Consider the following 23279-nt stretch of genomic DNA (forward strand, 5'->3'; position numbering starts at 1 on the left):
CTTCCTGCACTTAACTGGTTAAGAAAAAGATTTCAATAGAAATGTTGTGGCACATCATGTTTTGCTCAGTAATGTAATTAAATAAATAGGAATGATTTAACAATAACGGGCAAAAGTAATCACCACTGGCCAAACATCATTTTGTGTACAAGAAGAGAAAATTGTTATTGAAATACAATAATTGAACTTCGTGTAACCAAATGAGTTATGAAATTTTAATCTTATGGAAATCAGTGAATTTAAACATCCAGGAGACAATAATGAAGTACTGGTTTTCAAGCTATCCTCAATAAAATTGGACTTAGTATATCTATAGAAATTATTGGATTCTGTGATTGGGAGGAGCCACATTTGTGGACTACAAATCCTATTTAACAGAACCTAACAAGTTTGTAGAACTCACCAGTCAACTCTTTCTATGCAAAATTATCCATTAAATTACCAGGTCACCTTTCCCTTGACCCCCATCTATTCTGAGCAACTCTTCATGAATTTTGACATGATTGGTCAAGGGAAAGATGAATAAGTATTGCCATTGAGATATCTGAGTGCACAAAGTAATATTCTGACTTCCCAAAAATAAGGTAGAATAAAATTTCAAAGCTTATAAAATTCTCACAATATTTAAGCAAGTGTTTTAATTCTGGTGCAATTTGTTTTAAAAATTAGATGTTTGGCACAGTAACAGGCCCTTCTGGCCCACGAGCCCGTGTTGCCCAAATACATCAATTAACCTACAACCCCCATATGTTTTGAAGGCTTGGAGGAAACCCATGCAGATCACGGGGAAAACATACAAACTTCTTACAGACAGTGCCAGATTCAAACCCAGGTCAATGGTGCTGGTAATAGCATTGTCACCACTATACTAACCATGCCACCCCAAAAGATCTAGAAGACCTTCAAGAATTTGTATGTTGTTGCAAAAACAAATAGGTTAAATAACAGTAAAAAAATAATCGAACATCAACGCAATAGTAATACCATTTAATATTTGCCAAATTCCAAACCCAACTACCATCATGTGATGGGACAGAACAGGGAGAACTACTCTTGAAGCATGATCATGTCACACACTATTCCATTTCTCAGTATTTCATACCTGATGGAGGAGAGTGTTGTTGGAAAGCCCTGGTGTTCCTGGTATCACACTAGGATGCTTTGAATGGACATTGTTTACCACAGGCGACTTGGCTATCTTCGATTTGTTACCACTGTTTATGGTGCTTGAACCCGGTGAACTTTTCCGCTTTTTACCTTCCAGCTTGTCCAGTGGAGGATGTGGATGAGAAAAGCCACTATGCAAATTTGCTGAGTGTTCATTTGACTGATGGACAAATGGCCCTAGTGAAAGAGTAGAATCACTACTGTTCATAACCACACTCATCCGTTTAATTGATTCTGCAGGGATCCCCATTTGAAGCCCTTTTCCTGACTGGTCATGTTTGAGGCCTAAAGAATTCATTTTGTTTGTACAATTGAGGCCAACATTGTGTGTACTGCTATAAGATGATGAGACAGATGAATAATTAGATGACCCTAGACTCCCAGAATTCACACAATTTTTCTTCAGAGATTCTGTGGAATGAGTGGAAGAATGCAACGGCAGTGCAGAAATACTTTTTCTCTTTTTTCCAGAACTGCTGCTGTTATTGTTGCTACTGGAGTTACTGTTACTGCTGGTAGATGAAGGATCTTTAGGTTTCAGAGACTTACTGGGTTTCACTTTTTGAGGTTTATTAAACATGTGTGAAGGAACCGAAGAAAGCCCAGAAGGCATCACAGAAGGTGAAGATATGTGTCTAGATTGCATACAATAAGCAGGGTCCATGACGCCCAAGGCAGCAGGGTGAGCATTCAGAGTAGTTGCATATGACAGCACAGATTTACTTTCAACTGATGTAAGTGGAGTTGGAAACAGCACTGAAGATGTCAATGGTGAGGCCACTGCTGTAGAGGAGACAAAACCTGCTGTATTAACACTGGAATGCGACAGTTGTGAGGAAATTGTGCCAGTGCTAACAGCAACTGACTGTGCTGATGTTGGACTGTCCACTGCAGGAGGAATTTTTCTGAAAGAAATAAAAATCAAGTTGTTTTCAGTTTTTTAATTACCTATAATATTTGAGAACTTTAGCTCAAAAGCTGGCTCGGAATACCCATCCAAGCAAAAGCTTGAGAAATAAATACTTAAATTACCAATCAATATCGACTGATTAATAAGCAAATTTAAAATTTGTCATTTATTATTATGTTAGCATGTAGATTACTAAAATTATGACAAAATGAATGACAATATAACTATTTACAAATTCAGTGTTCTTTGTTGTTGACATTAGAAATGAATTTCACTTTTCCAATTTCATTGTCTTACATTTCACAACCTTCTCAGTTTTCAGATCTTCAGCCGTTTCAAATTCATTAGATAGGAAGAAGTTTACTCAAAAGAGTTCAGATATAGAGAGTATTATGCTACTTTGAATCAATGTTCAATGCAGAGCTTAGAACATTATCTCTACTGATGTATTAATGGGCACGATCACATGATTCGAAATGGCCTTTTTATCAAAATGTTAAATCGAGGTCCTGCATGCTCTCATATGGATGTAGAAGATCCCAAAGAACTATGTTGAAAGTGACAAAGATGTTTTCAAAGGTTCTGTAATGTTGATTATTCCAAAAAACAATTCTTAGCTGTCTAGAAAACTCTGTGTGTGTGTGTGTGTGTGTGTGTGTATATACATATATATAGATGTATGCAAATATGTGTAGATATGGATATATGCATTGCCTCAAACTAATACCTGGTTAATTAGAACCAATGGTAACCATCCTTCAACTGCTTCAAACTTTTTTTAAAAGTCTTTCCCTGTTCCTTACAATGTGTATATCCTTCTTGCAAGTACTGAGTTTTGATCATCTTTTGTAATTTCTCTTGTGGCCTGATGTAAAATTTTGTTAACTGATTCTGCAAAGAATCTCTGTTGAAGGCAATACCTAATTCAGTGGTGTACTGAGCAACATTTATCCATAATCAACTTCATTAAAAAGAAATTGGTTTCCCCATTGTTGTGTACAACTGAATACTTAATTTCCCCACTTATAAAAGCTTAATGTTTTTTTGTGATGCCCTGAGATTGTATTTGCATATAGCAACATTTGCAAATTTTCACTTACTTCCACATCTGTGAATTATGATGCTTTTCAACCATAGAACTAAATGCACACCGAAAGTGGTCCCATCGCCTATCAAATACAAAGCAGCCTCGGCCAACCAGTCGGCTTCCAAAGGTGCAAAGCTAATTTGAAACAAGCATTGAGAAAAATCAAAACTGATGAAGAAATTGAGATCTAATCTATCTGACAGATTACATAATTATAATATTAATTATATTCTATTGCAGGCAAAAATAATTTGAAACATGCTGCATGCAATAATTAAATGGCTCATTTTGTCAAAACAAATGGAAAAATTCAGAGAGGAAGAATATCAAAACAAAATATTTCTATTTTCAATTTGCCATACTTACAGCTGCTGGCCGCGGGTGATGTCCAGAATAATGGCAGTCTAGTTTTTCTGCCAGTTCCTCTTTCTCATCACATTCTCCCTCATCGCTAGACAACCTGGATACAGAATCTGATCCAACAAGTGAGGGATGCAATTCATGTACCGATGCAGATTCAGTGATGCTATTGGCTCTGTGCTGTGACGTACAACTGGTAGGCCTTCAAAAATAAAAGTCAATATTTGTTGACTTGTGGTGATACTCTAGAGAACAAATCAGTTTAGATCAAAACTTTCTGAACTAAGCAGCACTGTGCAAAGCAGTCATTTTACCGAATTATTTCCAAACGATGCAGAGATATTTGTTTAACTAACCATAAATTGATAATTACAGGGACAATTAGTCTGGCAGCTCATTCTGAGAATTTACTGTATTCAATAACTTTTCGTATTGAAGTAAACTCAGCATAAGAGTTAGAAAAATTGCTGATATTTAGTAGTTGAGGTCAACGTGCAACTGGTGTTATGCTGAATGCTTTATTACATCTAATAAAATTAATCTCTCTAAATTACCTTGCATTTCAGGCACATGAATTGTAGCAATCAGAGATATTTACAAGTGCACAGGAAACATGAGAATTGGCCACACAGTCCTTTGAGGTTTTCATAGAACATTACAGCACAGAAACAGGCACCTTCGGCCATTCTAGTTTGTGCCAAACCATTCTTTTTGCCCAATCCCACTCCATAGCTCGCCATACCTCTCCCATTCATGTACTTGTCCAAATTCTTAAGTGTGAAAATTAAGCCTGCATTCACCACTTCAGTTCACAGCTCGTTACGTACACTCAGCATTCACTATGAACAAATCCCCCTAAACTTCTCCCCTTTCACTTTTAACCCACATCCTCTGGTTTTTACCTCACCTAAACTCAATAGGAAAAGCTGACTTGCATTTACTCTATTTATGTCCATCTTAATTTTGTATACCTCTTATCAAATATCCCCTCATTCTTCTACGCTGCAGGGAACAAAGTCCTAACCTGTTTAACCTTTCCCTGTAACTCAAGTTCTAGCAACATCCTAGTAAATCTCTGCACTCTTTCTATCTTATTGATATCTTTCTTGCAGTTCTTGTACTACACACAATACTCCAAATTTGGCCTCCCCAATGTCTTACACAACTTCACCATAACACCCAATTCTATATGCAATACTTTGATTTATGAAGGCCAATATGCCAAAGCTCTCTTTACAACCCTATCCTCCTGTGACAGCCTTTTGGGGAATTATATATCTGCATTCCCAGATCCCTCTGTTCTACCGCATTCCTTAGTGCCTTACCATTTAGAGTGTATGCCTTTCTTGGTTTTTTCTTCCAAAATGCAACACCTCACTCTTGTCTGCATTAAATTCCATCTGACATTTTTTAGCTCACATTTCTAGCTGGTCCAGATCCCTCTGCAAGCTTTGAAAACCTTCTTCGCTGTCCACAATGCCTCCAAACTTAGTGTCATCTGCAAATTTGCTGATTCAATTCATCATATTATCATCCAGATCATGATTATAGATGATAAACAACAATGGTCCCAGTACCAATCCCTGATGCACACCACTAGTCATAGGCCTCCAGTCTGAGAAGCAATCTTCCACCACTACTCTCTGGCTTCTCCCATCCAGCTATTGTTGAATCTAGTTCACTACTTCACCTTGAATACCTAGTGTCTGAACCTTCCTGACTACATCTCATGTGGGACCTTGTCAAAGACCTTACTAAAGTCCATATAGACAACATCCACAGCCTTTTTCTTTGTCAACGACCTTGAAAAACTCAATAAGATGGTTAAACACAACAGAAAGCCATGTTGATTATCCATAATCATTACAAATAATTGTATATCTGATCTCTTAGAACACTTTCCAATAATTTACCTACTGACATCAGGTTCAGCGGCCTATAATTTTCAGGATTACTTTTGGGGCCTTTTTTGAACAATGTGAGCTTTCCTCCAATCCTCTGGCACCACACCCATGGCTAAGGACATTTTAAATATTTCTGTGATAGATGCAAGAGAGGAGAGGCTTCTCTAATTTGCATGTTCTGAACTTGCCCTAGTCTGGAAAAATACTGTAGAGATGTCTTCCATTTTTTATCTTTAATTCTTGACATAAATTTAGAGCCGAATCCTTTGGTTGCTCTTTTTGGAAAAATGGGAAAGGATAATGTTCTTTTGAATTCAATTAAATGTTGAACTATTGTCCATTGCTCCTTTTTTTGGCTAGGCAAGTGATATTACTTCAATGGAAGGATGCTGCCCCATCCACTCATGATAAATGGCTGAGAGACATCATGTCATGTTTGAACCTATAAAAGATTGTTATTCAATTGATAATTCGGGTATCAGGTTTCAAATGCTGAGGTGGGGGGGGGGCATTTCATATTAGACTTGAGCTTTATTTGTTTTCATTTTTTATTAAATATGATTATCATACTTTGTGGATAAAGAAGGGATGGGGTTTCGATTTCTCTTTAATCAGGATAAAATTATTAATATGTTTATGAATTGTGGATATGTCTTATGATTTCTGCATGTTATTTTTCAACGATTTAATCTGTTACTTACACTTAACACTCCACAATTGCTTTTTGTGCTTTTTTTCTTTAAAATCAAACAAATAAAAATATTTTTTAAAGAAATATTTCTGCCAGGGCCCCTGCAATTGCTACACTAACCTGCCTCAAGGTCCAACGGAATATCTCGTCAGGCCTTGGGGATTTATCCATCTTTATTTGCTTTAAGATAGTAACATCTCCTCTTAAATCTGTTTAGGTTCCATTACTCATTTGTCTCACTTCTCACAACTCTGTGCCTGTTTCCTGAATGAATGCTGATAGGAAAAAAAAATTAAGATTTCCCCCATCACTTTTGGCTCCATAAACTCTGATCTTCAAAGGGACCAATTTTGTCCCTTACTATCCTCTTTCTCTTAATATACCTGTAAAAACCCTTAAGATTTTCCTTCACATTGTCTGCCAAAGCAACCTCGTGTCTTCCTTTAGCCTTCCTGCTGTCTTTCTTGAGGGTTTTCTTGCATTTTTTTAATATTCCTCAAGTACCTCATTTGCTCCAAACCAGATTTCCCAAATCCCTTGAAAACCTAGGTTCCCTATGTCCGCTAACCATGCCTTTAGTCATGACATGAACATACAAACTGTACTCTCAACATTTCACCTTTGGAGGTCCTCCACTGGCCTCACACATTCTTGCCCAAAAGCAATTTATCCCAATCCACGCATTCTCGATCCTTTCTCATTTCCTCAAAATTGCCCTTTCCCCAATTTAGAATCTCAACCTGAGGCCCAGACCTATCCTTCTCCATAATTAACTTGAAATTAATGGCGTTATGATCACTGCACATATTTCTGTCATCTGTCCTGTCTTGTTCCCCAATAGGAGATCCTGTATTGCATTCTCTCTATATATTGGTACCTCTATATATTGATTTAGAAAATTTTCGTGAATACATGACAAACTCCAAGTCATCCAACCCTTTTACGGTATGGGAGACCCAGTCAATATGTAGAAAATTAAAATTTCCTACTCTAATAACTTTACATTTCCTGTAGCTGTCTGTTGTCTCTCTACAGATTTGCTCCTCCAATTCTCATTGACTATTGTGAGGTCTATAATACAACCCCATGAGTGTCTTCATACCATTCCCATTTCTCAGCTCCACCCATATAGTCTCAGTAGATGAGCCCTCTGGTCTGACCTGCCTGACCTCAGCTGTGATATTTTCCCTGTCGAGCAATGCCACTCCTCCCCCTTTCATTCCCCCCCCCCCCCACCACCACGCTCTATAGCATCTAAAGCAACAGAAGCCCAGAACATTAAGCTGCCAGTTCTGCCCCTCCTGTTACAAAGTTTCACTGATGGTCACAATGTCATAATTCCACATGCCAATCCATGCTCTAAGCTCATCTGCCTTTCCTACAATACTCCTTGCATTGAAATAGATCCACCTGAGAACATTTCCACCACGTTCAACCCACTGACTTCTAACGGTGTATGCAATTTTCATATGATCTTTTCCCACCTCCATTCCTCTATCTACTCTGGCACTCATCCCCCTGCAAATCTAGTTTAAACCCACTGGAGCAGAACCAACAAAACTTTCTGCAAATATATTAATCCCCTTCCAGTTCAGATGCAAACCATCCTATCAGAACAGGTCCCTCCTTCCCTGGAAGAGAGCCCAATGATGCAGAAACCTGAAACCCTCCCTCCTGCACCATGTTATTAGACACATGTTAAACTGCATTATCCTCCTATATCTAACCTCACTAGCACGTGGCACGGCTAGCAATCCTTAAACGGTGCTCAACTCCCTGAACTCTCCTTTCAAGACCTCCTTCCCCTTCCTACCCTGTCATTTGTCCCTATGTGGACTATGACATCCGGCTCCTCACCTTCCCTCCTGAGAATGGTATGAACACAATCTGAGATAACTCGGACCCTGGCACCAGGGAGGCAACATACCATCCAAGATACTCAAATCTCTTCCACAAAACCTCTCATCTTCCCGCCAACTATGGAATCCCCTATCACTACAGCTTTCCTCTTCTCCTCGCTTCCATTCTTAGCCATAGGACCAGAGTCTGTGGCAGAGACCTGATCGCCGTGACTTGTCCCTGGTAGGATGTCACCCCACCCCCCCACCCCCCCCACAACAGTCTCCAAAATTGAATATTTGTTATTGAGGGGAACAGCCATAGGCATGAACTGCATTGCCTGTCAGTTCCCTTTCACTCTCCTGACTGTCCCATCTACCCGCCTTCTCAGTATGATAGTGTCCTTGTAACACCTGTCTATCATCCCCTCTGCTTCTGAATGATCTGGAGTTCATTCAAATCCAGCTCCATTTCCTTAACTCAGTTTGTCAGGAGCTGCAGCCGGATGCACTTCTCGCAGATGAACTTGCCACAGATACTGCTGGCTTCTCTGGTGACCCACATTCTACAAGAGGAGCAGTCCTCTGCCTTGGCTGCCATTCCCACTGTTTATGACTAGAGGGGGGAAAAAATTATATCTAATACACACCGCCAAGCGCAAGTGGGTTGAACCGGGTATCCAGAAATCAGACAGCCGAAATGTCCTAGCTGCGCAGGGCAAGTTACTATCAACCGGGGCTTGACTCTTGGTGGGGGCAAGTGTCAAAGCCCAGCTAACTCATTAATCACTCAGTGGCGGTGTGGATAATCTACTTGAATTACTAGGTACTTATAGTGTTTGCATGCTTGCATCAGTCTGTCAGAGAGCAGCCAGCCACGCTGTGAAATATATCTACAATCAGCATGGATGTCAGAGCGTAGCCAGTGGGGCTGTTAGCATGTATCTGTGCTTTAAATCAACTCAAAATTGCTTTTAATACCGAACACAATGTAATATTATGTAAATTATTGTAATTCTCTATTGTTTAGTGAATAATAATAAGCTGGTCTGTGGGTTTGTCCAAAGTGTGAACAGTCTGAAGCCCATTGTGGTAGATTTTCCCACTGTCTTTTATACATTGAGCATATATGTCTTATTAAACTGTGCACGTTTTCCCCCAGTCTCTTAATCATGAGCACATATGTGCTTTATTCCCGCTACAATTGCACTGCCCTGCAAGTACATAATACATCACTCATGACATCACTGATGGAGGTGGGACCCCTCCCCCCCCCGCCGCTTAAAATCTCAGATTATCGATGAACCAGATATATCATGATGCAGTGGGAAAGGCTCCCTGGGTGCAGGATGCCTGGTGAGTTTACCCACTTCCTAAGAAGGTTGGTGGTGTGAAAGGGGCTTAAAACTTGCCCTCAGCTGTGCCTACCCAGTAAATCCTTTTTGTTCCTTGAATAGGATGGCCCTATCTTACTTCAACTCCTGCACCACCACCTCCTATTCACCAAAGCCCCTTGAGCCAAAGTCTTTCTACTCTGACTCAGCCCACTCCAACAATGACCACTCCGCTACAAGGCTGATCTTTGGCCTCAATTCTCCTTACAAGCTGACCTCGATTCCAAACACTGACTAATTACAATCTTGGACGTGACAAAGACAACATCTATAGCCATCTGTACTGGAGAGTTCCCAAGATTTATAACTTGAATAAAGAAATGTGTTGTGATCTTAGCTCTTGATATTTAGGCTCTTATTCTAAAGTGTTCTGAGTGAACATTTATGTCTGTTTAGAGATCATGATTGCTAAGCAGTTCTATACTTTCCTACAGTACATCTATAAAGACAATGGTGCATATTTAAAAAGTTACAAAACACAAAAATGAAACTGATTTGATTTAGCAATGTGAGAAACTTCACATTGTAAAGACAAATGCACATTTCTGAATCAGATTCTCATGGGTGGCACAGTTGGCTGAGCAGTTAGTGCAATGCCTTTACAGCGCCAGCAATCAGGACTGGAGCTGGGTTTGAATCACGCACTGTGTCTTAAAGGAGTTTGTAAGTTCTCCTCGTGTCTGCGTGGGTTTTCTCCAGGGGCTTCATTTCCTCCCACCCTTTGAAACGTACAGAGGTTAATGGGCTCTAAATTGGGTGGCATGGACTCGTCATGTATGTCTAAAATTAAATGTATGAAAATTAAATTTGTGGATATTTGGTTCATCATCACTCAAATCCTTCCTGCTGTTGTCATTTTCTCACTTCCCAAATTCATTTGATGGCTTGTACATAATATCCACTTAATATTGTCCACTTTGATTACCATTTTAGTTTTAATAACTAAAATTACTGATTTAAAACACATTTCTATGCAGAGGTCTTAGTCACCTCTACTTCACAACAAATTCCTTGTTTGAAAATAGGTGTTAAATATTCCTGTCACTCATTGTATACAATTATTTTCAAGAGGTATAATGCAATTAAACAAAGCTAGCAAAACATTATTAGACATTTGACATACAGAACAGATCTGAAGGTATTTAAATCTTTGAATTGCTAATTTTGAATGTTGAAGTGGAATAATGCTGTAAGAAATAAGTGGTTGTAAAGAACATCATTAAAAAATAAAAGGATTCAAATTAATTGTGGATAAGTTCCATTATTTGGAAATGTTCAAATACTTATATTAATTATACTCATCGCACAGATACACTCACGGACAGAAATAAATAAAATAGGTACATGAACACAAGCACACTGCCCCATTGCATGCTGCATATCCAAACTGGATGTGCTTCTTGGTCGGATACAAAATTTGCCGAAAGCTCTATCCTGGGAAGCTGTACAAAACCCAGTGTCAGTGTTCAACTTTTCTATCAGGTTGTAAGCAGCAGTGAAATCCTGAAGTCTTTGTACTGTGACAGATTATGTTGTGTTTGTATTGTACATAGATATGTTTTTGGGAGATAAATTGGGGCAGGTTTTTTTTTAAGAGTAGGTCACATACAAACACTTCAAAACAGATCTCATTTAAAATACTGGAGCTCTGCTCAAGCCAGACTGGCCAGCTCCTGGAGGCCTTTGCAAAAACTTTGGGGAGTGCCCAAGAGACTTCACTAATGGATTGTTGTTTTGAAAAGCATCAGATGAAAGAGATCAGAGGAGTAGTTTGGGGCTGCAGTCTGTCTGGAGTGCAGCTTGCTGGTCTAAGAGGGTCAGGTGGTTTTGCGAGCAGAGGGGGAGTCAAACAAGCTATTTCTCAGAGAGAGAGATCAGTTCTGCAGTTTTACAGTCAGCAGCAACAGCTGAGACTGGAACAGGACAAGCTGGAAAGCTTGTGGAAAACCCCCATTTGGAAGACAGGTTGTGAGTTCTTAATTTAGCCTGGTCAAAGCCCTTGCGGTTCATGCAAGAGGAGAGGACTGGCTGTTTAATGTTTCACTTGAAATAAGAGAAACAAAAAAGAACTCAGTAGTGACCCGAAAGAAAGAGGTTATCATCTGGAAAACCTTGATGGGAAAATTTCTTCAGCAAGCACAAAATCAGTGAACCGGTGCGGACTCGAAAAGCCAACATTGCCTGTTTCAGCTCCGTAAATGGTTATATGGTTAAGACACTGATGTGGCTGATTAAAAGGGATCAGTTTGTGTCCAGGAACAACAAATCTCTCTATAAAAACCTTTCTGAGCGGTAACCATTGACCTTCTAGGCACCAAAGCCTGGTAAACTTCATAAATGTTAAATTCTAAGCACAGTATAAGAATTGCCCACAACCAGTGAACTTGGAGAAATGAGAAGTGAGATTGGACTGTGAATCAAAGAACTTTCCTGAACTTGCATACACATTACATACATGTGCGCTTAGAATTAGAAAGGGGTTAAGTTAGGTTAGTTAATAGTGATAAGTTAAAGTTTAATCCTGTTTTACACAACCTTTGTGTAAGTAACCATTTGTCTTGGTGAATATCTATTGCTGCTGGGTTTTGGGGTCCTCTGGGCTTCTAACAATACAAGTGGAAGATTTTCATAAAATCACTAAAAGTTGCATGTTATTACACGAATAACAAAATGGCCTCAGTGTGTTTGTTTTTGTTCCCACTGGCTTTATTTCATTCTAAATCATTTAGAGTAAACCTCATTCACAAGCTTTTAGAATGCTGATGACTTTCAACCACCCCCTCCCCATCTTTGGGTTGTACTAATTGTTGGATACCAAATACAGAATTCCTGTTACCTGGAATTTAAGCAATTGTCAAAAAAAATTACAGAAACTAAATGGGTAAAAAAATACAGATGTTTAAAATTGGCATGTCTGATAGTTCTTCTTTCATGCAACCACACAGTCTTAAGCAACTGAAAAAACTCATTTACCCAGCAAGATTCCAGGGGATTTACCGTGATATATTATATTTGATAAGAGGTTGCAGTTTAAAAAAAAGTCCCATCAATTGATTTGTCATCAAGGATCAGGTCAAACTTGGGCAACATTCAAGAAATTAAAACTATACTAAATTCTGAGTGACTGCTAAGATGAGATGCAATTAAATTTATCTGTAGTTAAAGAATGAAGATTACTTGGTTTATCTTGCACGAGTATTATATAGAGACAGAGAGGTTGATGACAGTGTATGTAAGGTATGGAATACAGACATATCAGCAATTTATTGTTTCATATCACATCTTTGTTTATCCCATCCAATATCTTATATCATGGTATTTATGTTTTATTTTTGGTGTTTCTTATTTGTAATTAATTTTTGAGCAAAAGTCTGGGTTGTGCTGCATGGTGAACCTGATTTGTCTTACCACAATGGGTCCAATTCAGGCTGAGAACGGATGCAAGAAAAGCCATCTACACCTCCAACCTCAAAATAACCATGGAATTCAAACTTACTTGTCCCTCAAACTGCAAAGTATTTGTCACAAATAAAATATTCGAAGTACATTTTTTAAAAACTACTGGAAGTCTGCAAATCTTAACCCAATAGCTAGGTAAATTTATGTAATTGCAAGGCTCATTGGCTTGAAATGACTGACTTTCAGTTTTGCACTATTCAGTGTCTCGGAATCTCCACCAATTTCTCTTTGCTTTACACAAAATATTGATGTCCTCTGTTAATTTTAGTCCATACTTTGTTTCATACAATTTTTTCAAATAGCTTCATCATAACAATTATATTTAACATACCTTGGAAGACTTGAATTGTAAAATTTGGTTTTGCCAGACACCGTCTGTTTTACATCCGATGCGATATTTCCATGGGAATTCTGGTGCAATTCCTGGGAAGCTTTAGATGGCGAGGGATGCGATTCCCTGAGAAGGGGTGTCTGGTGATGATGTTCAGAGATTCTATGCGATTCCTTTTCCCTGGGTTTGTTTTTGTGCTCAGCCAACAAAAGGTTAAAATGTTTTCTACGACCTGGTACCGCTCTGCGTTGGCTCAAGGAATGTGTCTGGGTGTTTCCAAGAATAAATTCACATAAATTGCAAAAAATATTCATATGAACATTTTCTTTAAATACTTACCTTTACATCAATTATTTCAAATGTGTATTTATTAGTGCAGGTTTACTAAAACAGATACAAACGATGCCAGTTTTATTACATTTGAAATTAATACATTTAGCATTTATTGCAAATAAGGTGAGAGATATCCAACACAATAATGTGTGATCTTGTTGAAGAAACAAACATAGCTGGACATAAACCAGATTGCAATGTAATTATTGGCAGCATTTTAATGTTATTCAGTGTTATCCATCTGCCATATGCTTTTGGAGAGAAAGGAAAGAACTAGGTTTTGTGTTTGAAATTTTGTCACTTTTCATACACAAGTCTTAGTGCTTTCCTAACCAGACCTGAATCATCAATTTGCAAATCAAATAACAGTCTGCATGAAAATTTTCAAGCAAATAAGGGACAGTTCTGCAGGACAAACGGTAATCTAATACTCACAACAGTGCACCGATCAAGCTATTATAATTAAAGAAAATCAAATGTTCAATAGTAACCTACCTTGCATGTCAAAGATCTTGTACATGGTTTCTTGGTTTCAAGATCAACAACACCACAGTGTCGGTTTGGGTCAAACTCCCGCTCTGTCATAAAGAAATGGATAATATTGAATGCATTGCACATAATATCCCAATGACTTTGTTTTGTTTAAATGGAAAGAAAGACAAAATTCCGATAACAATAAGACACAAAGATTAATTTGTCATAGTTTGCTGATGAGTCTTTGCGACAAATTTTTTCCTCTCCTACTTGTTGATTTGTCAACGACTTTCTCCACATCTCTTTCAAAACTATGATGTCAACAAAGTTTTTTCAGTCACCTATAATCAAGAATAGAGAAGCCACATGCAATAGTTCAACAGCCTTTGTATATAAATTAAACGTGCATATCATTAACTCAATATTGAGCAAAGCAAGAATCAGGTTAAGATCCTATTCTTAAACTGATTAGTGCTTGTGAATTAGATAAAGTAATTAAGACTAAATAACATTGACAACAGTTAACAACAACAAACCTCTGTACTACCAGTTAACTCAAACAGTAATCAAGCATTTCTGGTCTAACCAGCTTCACTCCAATCTGGGTTGTATATCTGTATGTCTTTCATACAAGCTAAGTTTATTGGCAAAAAAATACACCAGATAACTTTGGGTGATGCCAGGCTGCACAAAGTTTGGGTTCATTGTGGACTCACTGGTTAGATTGGTGATGAATTTCTGGAGGTAGTGAAATTTGAAAAATAAACTGCTGGGAGAACCCAGCAGGTTAAGTAGCATCGAGTTGGCGAGTGGGGGGGGGGGGGGGGGGGGAGGTGAAAGGAAATAGGGACGGTCAACATTTCTGGTCAAAACTCTGCATCAAGGCTGAGACAGTAGAGCAGTGGTTCTCAACCTTTTTCTTTCCACTCACATACCACTTTAAGCAATCCCTATGCCATTGGTGCTCTGCGCTTAGTAAAGGATTGCTTAAAGTAGTACGTGGGTAGAAAGAAAGTTTTAAAACCACTGTTTTAATCATACCTCATGGACTCATTATGTGTACATTTTCATAATTCCAAAGGAATGGCAATTATTCTCAAGGAAAATATTTCATTAACAATTGGGTCTAGAGCAGTAATTCTCAACCTTCCCTTCCCACTCACATACCACTTTAAGCAATCCCTTACTAATCACAGAATGCCAATGGCATAAGAATATTTAAAGTGGTATGTGAGTGGGAAGAAAAAGGTTGAGAACCACTGCTATAGAGGGAAGATAGCCAGTGAGAGGTGAGACAGATACATGGAACCAGACTTGAGAGGAAAGGGAATGATGGACAGATGGAACAAGATGTGGAGAAGAGGGAAAATGTTGAGACAGAGGCTGATAATATGCTAGGTGGAAAAACATGAAAAATAAAGGCAGATGGAACTAGTTGGGGAGGGAGGAAGGGGAGAGCTTACACAGAGACTGAAGAGTGCAGATTAGGCACAACATATTGGCAGTTCCAGGTGTGATTTCTTCATCCAAATGCAAAACACAGACAAATAAACAAAATGCACGGGGAAAAATAAAGGTGGAGTCATTTCTTATTGACCTTTTTTAAAAAAAAATTTAGACATACAGCATGGTTACTGGCTCTTTCAGACATGAACCTGTGCTGCCCCAATTACACTCTATTAACCCACAACCCCCTGTACGTTTTCAAGGGTAGGAGGAACTAGAAACCCTGTAGAAGACCCATGCAGACATGGGGAGAACATACAAATTCCTTATAGACAGCACGTGATTCAAATCCCAGACCGAACACAGGTACTGGAACTGGCATTTACTGTCTAATCCCATTTGCACATGGATTGAGGAAGCTAAGAATCAACCATATCGGTACACACAGTCATATATTGGTCAATTGAGGAAAGGAAAGTAGCTTTCGTCCTTGAAGGTCACGAGAAACCTAGATGAGGTTTACCAATAATCCAGCTATTACACTATTTTAAAATCCCAGATTTAGTTGTTTAAATTCCCCCACTGCTTTGGTAGGAATTTATGAATCTCGATTAATAATCCTAAACTCTTTGTTCCAGTCCAGTTAATTTAACACAGCACTATCATCATACCTCAATAAAAAAAATATTTTTAAGAAATCCTTACTTCATCTCTAAAAGTTACACAAGTTCCACTGAACGACACAGATCTACTCAGGCTCACCTGACAATCGCTTATGCGAAGAGGGCTTCTTGATATTTTTACCATCTTCAAGTTTCTTTTCTGAGGAAGAAGGAGTTGACAGAAGATTTTTACCATTGGGTATCTGTCCGGTGGAGGGCAGGGGTGCCTTTGGTATTGTAGGACTATTAAGGCCAGTTTTTATTGAAGCATTCACAGTGGCGGAGTTTATGGGAACAGGCATCATTTTCAATGATGTGCCATCAATCTTCACATTGGGATGCACCTTCTCGGAAGTTATGCTGCAGAATATAATAATTTTCTTGGTTTTAAAAAATACCTCATATCATTGGTCTTGCATTGAAATATAAAATTACCTGCTCATCTACCCATAACAATTAAATTGATAAACAGACATTACTAAATATTTCCTAACTTTTTAATTGGTAATCCTTTAACCTATGTCATAATTTCAAAAGAGTTGAGAAGAGCTGAGTCCTGGTCAACAAACAGCCCTATAATTTCTTAAACGAATTATCTATACCATAACAAAAATACTGGCATTGTACATTAATTATTACAGATGGATTGGTTTGCAGAAATATGCTCCTTTTTAATAACCATTTCAATAACTTCCAAAATTAATATTTTCTATCTGAACTGGGATCTTAGACAATGAATCATCAAGAGTGCAGGAACACCACCTTCAATCTAACGTTGCAACCTTGAGCAGACACGAGGATGCTCCTCCTGATTCCTTTGCTCAGTAAAGTCAGACCTGCCAATGAATATAGTGAAGTGACAGATTGGGCAGCAGGGCTGACTGATAGCATGGCCGTTAGATATTGCTTCACATTTCCAATGCCCCAAATTCAATTCTGATGTTCAAGGCTGTTTTTCTGAAATTTGGACATCACTCTCCACCTACCACCCCCCCCCCCCAGCCCCCACCACCACCATGACTGTGTGGGTTTCCTCTGGGGGTGGGGGTTCTGTTTGTTTCCACATCCCAAAGATCAGCAAGTTGGGAGGTTAACTGACCCCTCCTTTGCAGGTATTTGCCCGTTTATGCTCCATTGTTCCTTCTCAGTTTTCCCTCCCAGTAACTGCCTCAGGTTCTCTTATACTAAATTTGGAGAATCTCACGTCAAAAGGGTTTTGTTAATACCACAAGTTCAATTACTGAACAGCTCCAGCCTGGTAGCATCTCCTGGTTTTGTTTTAAATCAGAAAAGTCCAAGGAAAATATTGGATAATCCTCAATCAGGCAACATTCTGCAAATATGGTGATTCACTAGTGAAATGCAACATATCTAATGGCATAATCTATCTATTCCAAGGAAACTGGAGTTGTTTTAACAATGGTCATAAAATTTTAATGAAATTAGCTTACTAAAATGGTCTTGCTTATCTTCAGAATAAACTACAGTAGGAGGAAATGATACATGAATGCAACAGGAATCATGAACTTTGCTGGAATATGTTTTCATATATCTTTAATCCCTCCTCATTGCCATAGCTTTCAAATATAATGAAGATATTAATTTCTTCGTGCTAATAGATAGACTGAATAAATAATGTAATTTTTTTTTGCCTAAACTTCTATAAATTCCTACATTTGGTCTTAAGTACAAAAGCTATTAATGTCAAGCTTTCAGCACTTTTTTAAAATTTGAATTGGTTCAGTATAAGAAAGGTTCATATAGCTGTATTTCACCTATCTGAATAAATGCCACATCGAAACTGGAGTAATCCAGGTATTTAATTCTTACACATGGATTTTGGGCAAAGTGAGATAGAAGTGAATGAAATGAGCCAAGTGCAAATGTTTTGGAGAGAGACATGCTACAATTAAATGTTAAAATTTTTTAGCAGCGCTTAAAAGTAGCAAATAAAAACAAACACAAGTTGCTGAATTTATGGCAAGGGCAATTGTGTTTGGTCATGGTTAATTTGGTAATTCTTACCTGGTTTACTAGTGAAACTTTGCTACAAAGGGTACAAATAATCAAATAAGAAATTATGAGTTAAAATATCTTAAAGCAGTGGTGTTGAAAATCAATCTATTGTAAGAAAACAATGCAGCGGGGGTGGGGGGGGGGAAGGCCATGAAAACGAAGTGAAACAACAAAAAAAGTACACACTCACTTTTTATCATGGTGCATCCGACCATGGTGAACCATGTAAAATGGTCTGTTCATACCGCCAATGTGAATTTTATCTTTGGGGGATTTTTGTATCTTGGAGCTGGATGAAGCACAGTTGCCACCAGAAGAGCGACTATTCCCACAATCAGCACCACTTCTGCTTTTTGAGAGTGTGGAAGGGTACGAATACGTAGAAGATGGAGGAGTTACAGACGGTTTGCATGATGTACTATGTCTTCTTTCTGTAAATGGAAAATGAAACAATTCTGCATTAGCCAACAATGCAACAGCATTGGATTTGGCTTTATTCAAATTTACATTGTGAAATGTTAATTCCAAAAATGTTATGACCATTTAAGAGGACTCAAAGTAATTTCACAACACCAGAATCAGGATTTATTGTCATGAGCAAGTCAGGAAATTCAGTGTTTTGCGGCAGCATCAAAATGTAAACATTCATATTATAACCATCTTATGACATCACTATAAAATAAAATAATAATAATAACAATAGTGGATGAAAAGTGAGGCAGTGTCTTTGATTCATTGATTATTCAGGAATCTGATGGCAGCGGGGAAGAAGTGTTGTTGAGTGCTTGTCTTTAGGCTCCTGTAACTTCTCCCTGGTGGTAGCAGAGTAAGGAGGGCATGGCCTGGGTGGTTGGGGTGTTTGAGGATAGATGCTACTTTTTTAAGACACCACCTCATGTAGATGTCCTCAATGGAGAGGTTTGGTGCCCGTGCAGGCCAAGTTAACAACCCTTTGGAGTTTATTCTGTCCTGTAAGTTGGTGCCTTCATACCAGGCAGTGATGCAACCAGCCAGAACGTCCTCCACGGTACACCTGTAGAAGTTTACGAGAGTCTTTGGTGACATACTGAATCTCCTTGCCACTGGCGAGCCTTCTTTGTGACTGCATCAACGCAGAGACTCCAGGCCAGATCCTCTGAGATCCTGACATGCAGTAATTTGAAATTTTTGACCCTCTCAACTACTGAGCCCTCGATGAGGACTGGGCCGTGTTCCCTGGCTTCCTCCTGAAATCCACAATCATCTCCTTGGTTTTGCTGTTGTTGATCACAAGGTTGCTGTTATTACACCATTCGTCAAGCTGATCGATCTCCCTCCTATAGGCTTCCTCATTGCCGTTTGTGATTTTGGTGACAACTGGGGTGTCATCGACAAACTTGTAGATGGCAATGGAATTGTGTCTGGCCACACAGTCATGGGTGTCTAACGAGTAGAGCACGCTTCCTTGAGGTGCGTCTGTGTTGATAATCAGTGAGGAGACATTGTTTCTAATTCGTACTGACTGTGGTCTTCTGATGAGAAAGTCAAGGATTCAGTTGCAGAGGCCTAGAACTTGTAGCTTCTTGACCAGCACTGAGGGAATAATGGTATTGAAGGCCGAGCTGTAGTCGATGAAGAGCAGCCATATGTATGAATTGCTGTTTTCGAGGAATCCCTGGCTGAGGGGAGAGCCAGCGATACTGCATCTGACTTAGAGCAGTTGTGACGATAGGGGAATTGCAGTGAATCCAGATCTTTACTTAGGTACGTGTTAATTCTGGTCATGACCAGCCTCTCAAAGTATTTCATCACAGTAGAAGTTAGTGCTACTGGGCGGTAGTCAGTGAGGCAGCCCACACCACTCTTCTTGAGTACCAGGATGATTGATGTCCTTGTGAGCCAGTTATGCCAAACTGCAACAGTTGTTCCATTGTTCAGCACAAAACAAAATAAGGCAACCTTCATATAGGCTCAAATCTTATAATCTAATTCTAAATATTGTACAAAATCCTGGTTGCAAATTAAAAATCATACAAGCATAAGTTTTACATTGTGCTTTTTGCATCATCAAAAATTCTGAAGTTCCTACTTCATCGGGAGAACATTTTAGAACTGTTTCTTTAGGTGATTTGTTATTATTAGTTCATAACTTGGTCGATTACATTGACGTCTACAATTCAAAGATGCATTTTTTTAAAAGACATACAACACAGTTACAGGCCCTATCATCCTATGAGCCCATTTAGCCCAATTACACCCAACTGACCTACAGCCCCAGAACATTTTGAAAAGTGGGAGGAAACCAGAGGTCCCGGGGAAAACCCACACAGACATGGGGAGAACGTGCAAACTCCTTAAACAGTGTGGGATTCGAATGTAGGCAGTTGCTCAGTCAAGACGTGAAATGTTTAAAATTGCTCTAATGCCTTGGAGACTTCATTGAGTACTGATAATCTTTGTCACTGACTGAAAGTTTGTCATAATTGTGAATAGTAAGAGCAGCCTTATGCTCTTTGAAAAATTAAAACTTCAGCACTCGAATACCAATTTAAATTTTGTGATTTGACTAGCTTTGAAAATAAATGCACAAATCCCACTCTTCATTTTGATTTATTTTCAACATCACAAGGTGGAAAGGTGATCATTCTCACAAACCTGCTCATTCCTTTCTCTATCAATATGTGATTTGGTTCATTGTGGACAACCATGATTCCCCCTATTCTGGGTCACAGTCAATTTCAACAACTTTACAGATCATAATTGGGGTGGCACGGTTGGCGCAGCAGTTAATGCAATGCCGTCATAGTGCCAGCGATCGGGACACGTTTTCCTCGTGTCTGCATGGGTTTTCCCTGGGGGATCTGGTTTCCTACCATCATTTGAAATGTACCAGGGGTGTAGATTAATTGGGTTTAAATTGGATGGCATGGACTCATAGGCTGAAATGACCTGTTACCGTGCTGCATGTCGAAATTAAATTAAATAAGCATAGATCAAAATATTCCCTGCTAGTTGTGATGCTCCATTATAAGCAAATGCTGGCAGTCCTTGAATTACCATTGGTAAATTTATATTTGTGTTTGGAATTTAGAAAATAACACATCAGCCCTGATCGTATCTCATATGAAAACACCATGTATATGGGTAAAGTATTAGGGGAAAATACTTTGACATGCACTTTTGATAGAATCTTGAAAAATGAATAAATTATTTGACATATTTTCCTGTTTTTCTGACAGTATAAAATTCCTACATGATAAATCTCAAATTAACCCAGGGCATGAAGCATGATGACTTATTGTTGGATGACAGTACCTTGGATGTTTTGATAATTCTTCTTGAAACAGAACATAGTTATTTTGATTTTTATGTAAGTAGATCATATACCAATGTTCACTCTGTTGATTTGTCAATTAGCAGGAGTCAAAACTTCACAATGTACATATCAGTTCCAGATTTAAATTGCTACCTTTTTCCCAGCAATATATGTTTAACATATTGTGAAAATCAGAATCAAACCAGGAAATGATTAAGCCCATTTTATCCCTCTCATCTTGTCAATTAATCTAAAAATGCAGATGTCCAAAAGGGACTGTCAGTAGCGAGGAAATGACCCAATCATTATCCCCTCCCCAAATCCCTAAAAGTTTAAACTTAATTCATACTAACTGCAGAGATAGAAGATCAGACACAAGAGGGATTCTCAGCTCTGTAAACTTAAATTATCTACTCAGAAATTTGCTGCTTCATTGTCAGTTTTTAGCATATCAAAAGATCACTCTTGCAAATAGCTACTCAAGTAAATTAAGAATTTCTGGAACTGTAATTACCACTTTGAAAGAGTGTCAGGCCAGAAATTCACTGAAATCTTTCAGTTGCAGTTTTGACAGGGTTACTGCAAGTTTCCATGGTTCCACAATTTGTCACAACTATATTTGTTATCATTAGGTTCTCTTCTCCCTTAGAAATTTACAAACTACTATTTGTTATTTTTTATTCAAGTACTGAACTTCAATGGCGGAAGATGACAGAATCAAACTGGTCCATAATACATTCATTTGAGTGACTAAATTATATTTAAAATTTTTATAATAAACCAATTATAACTGTGCGCTGTGACAAAATATGTGGATAGTATAATGTCTTCAACAAAGACTACAATGGATCAAGGAGAAAGGACATCCATCACCTTCTGTTTGTTGAACAGCTCCAAAATTTGGATCCAACAACCAAGGATTCATGTAAATACCAAGTTAAATAGTTGATGACATGGAATGTAATGAAGCACTTCCTTGTTGGAGAAATCTATGACTTATCACTTAGTGGGATAGTTTGTTAAATATAGGATAGACAATTTCCTACATATTGAGGTGCTTCTTTGTTGGAAAATGTGAATACTGACATCACCCTCCAAATCTCACTGAACATGCAAATTAGGAACTGGAGTAAGTCATCAGGCTCCTGCCCCATTATTTAATATGATTAGAATTTATTGTCATGAACAAGTCATGAAATTCAGTGCTGATGATCAGTGAGGAGTCGATGTTGTTTCCAGTTCATGCTGATTGTGGTCTTTCGATGTGGAAAGTCAAGGATTGAGTTGCAGAGGTGGGTACAGAGGTCTAGAGTTTGTAGCTTCTTGACCAGCACTGAGGGAATAATGGTATTGAATATGGTAATTGTATAGATCATGTCTGATCCATACAGACCTCAATTCCTGTTGCATATCTCCATACCCTTCCATTCCTCACTCCATCAAATATTTATCTACCCTCGCTAAACACATCTAGCGTTCCAGCTTTCACCATCTGCTGGGGCAGGGGATTCGAGAGATTCACTGCCCTCTGCATAAAGAAATGTCTGTGCACTCCAGTTTTAAATGCAGTTCCACCAACCTTGCATGTGCTGGCAATTCTTTGACCACTCACCAAATTGCACAGCTGTTCCTCTTCTTGTGGCTTCATTACAAATGGTAATGGTAAAATAAGGGCCTTTGCTCAATGGTGGGTGAACTCCCTCCGCAGAGAGTGGCTGAGAATTTTGAAATAGTTGCACAGCTGAAGAGAAAGAGTATCATGACGTGGAACTGACAATAGTTCAAATTTTATCTCCTGCTCATCAGTGGGAGCAACAATATTGTCATAGCCCAGCATGAGGCTGAAATGGGCCACTTCTATCAAAGGGATTATGAACAGTACTATCAATTCTCCATAGTTCCCAATGAACCT

General features: G+C 38.6%; 1 protein-coding gene across 4 annotated transcripts in view; it reads right to left on the bottom strand.

Annotated features, from left to right (window-relative positions):
* LOC138763274 (ataxin-7) overlaps positions 1-23279 on the bottom strand; it is a 132313-nt gene that overhangs the window by 7800 nt on the left and 101234 nt on the right. For all 4 annotated transcript variants that reach the window (XM_069937144.1, XM_069937145.1, XM_069937146.1 and 1 more), the window contains 7 exons: positions 18263-18503; positions 16157-16416; positions 13970-14052; positions 13142-13407; positions 3531-3726; positions 3178-3299; positions 1103-2072 (listed from right to left, as the gene is read on the bottom strand). In XM_069937144.1, coding sequence (XP_069793245.1) covers positions 1103-2072; positions 3178-3299; positions 3531-3726; positions 13142-13407; positions 13970-14052; positions 16157-16416; positions 18263-18503 — 2138 coding nt within the window. The remainder of the gene's footprint in view (positions 1-1102; positions 2073-3177; positions 3300-3530; positions 3727-13141; positions 13408-13969; positions 14053-16156; positions 16417-18262; positions 18504-23279) is intronic.

The sequence above is a fragment of the Narcine bancroftii genome, chromosome 5, assembly GCF_036971445.1.
Source record: "Narcine bancroftii isolate sNarBan1 chromosome 5, sNarBan1.hap1, whole genome shotgun sequence".
Taxonomy (NCBI): Eukaryota; Metazoa; Chordata; class Chondrichthyes; order Torpediniformes; family Narcinidae; genus Narcine; species Narcine bancroftii.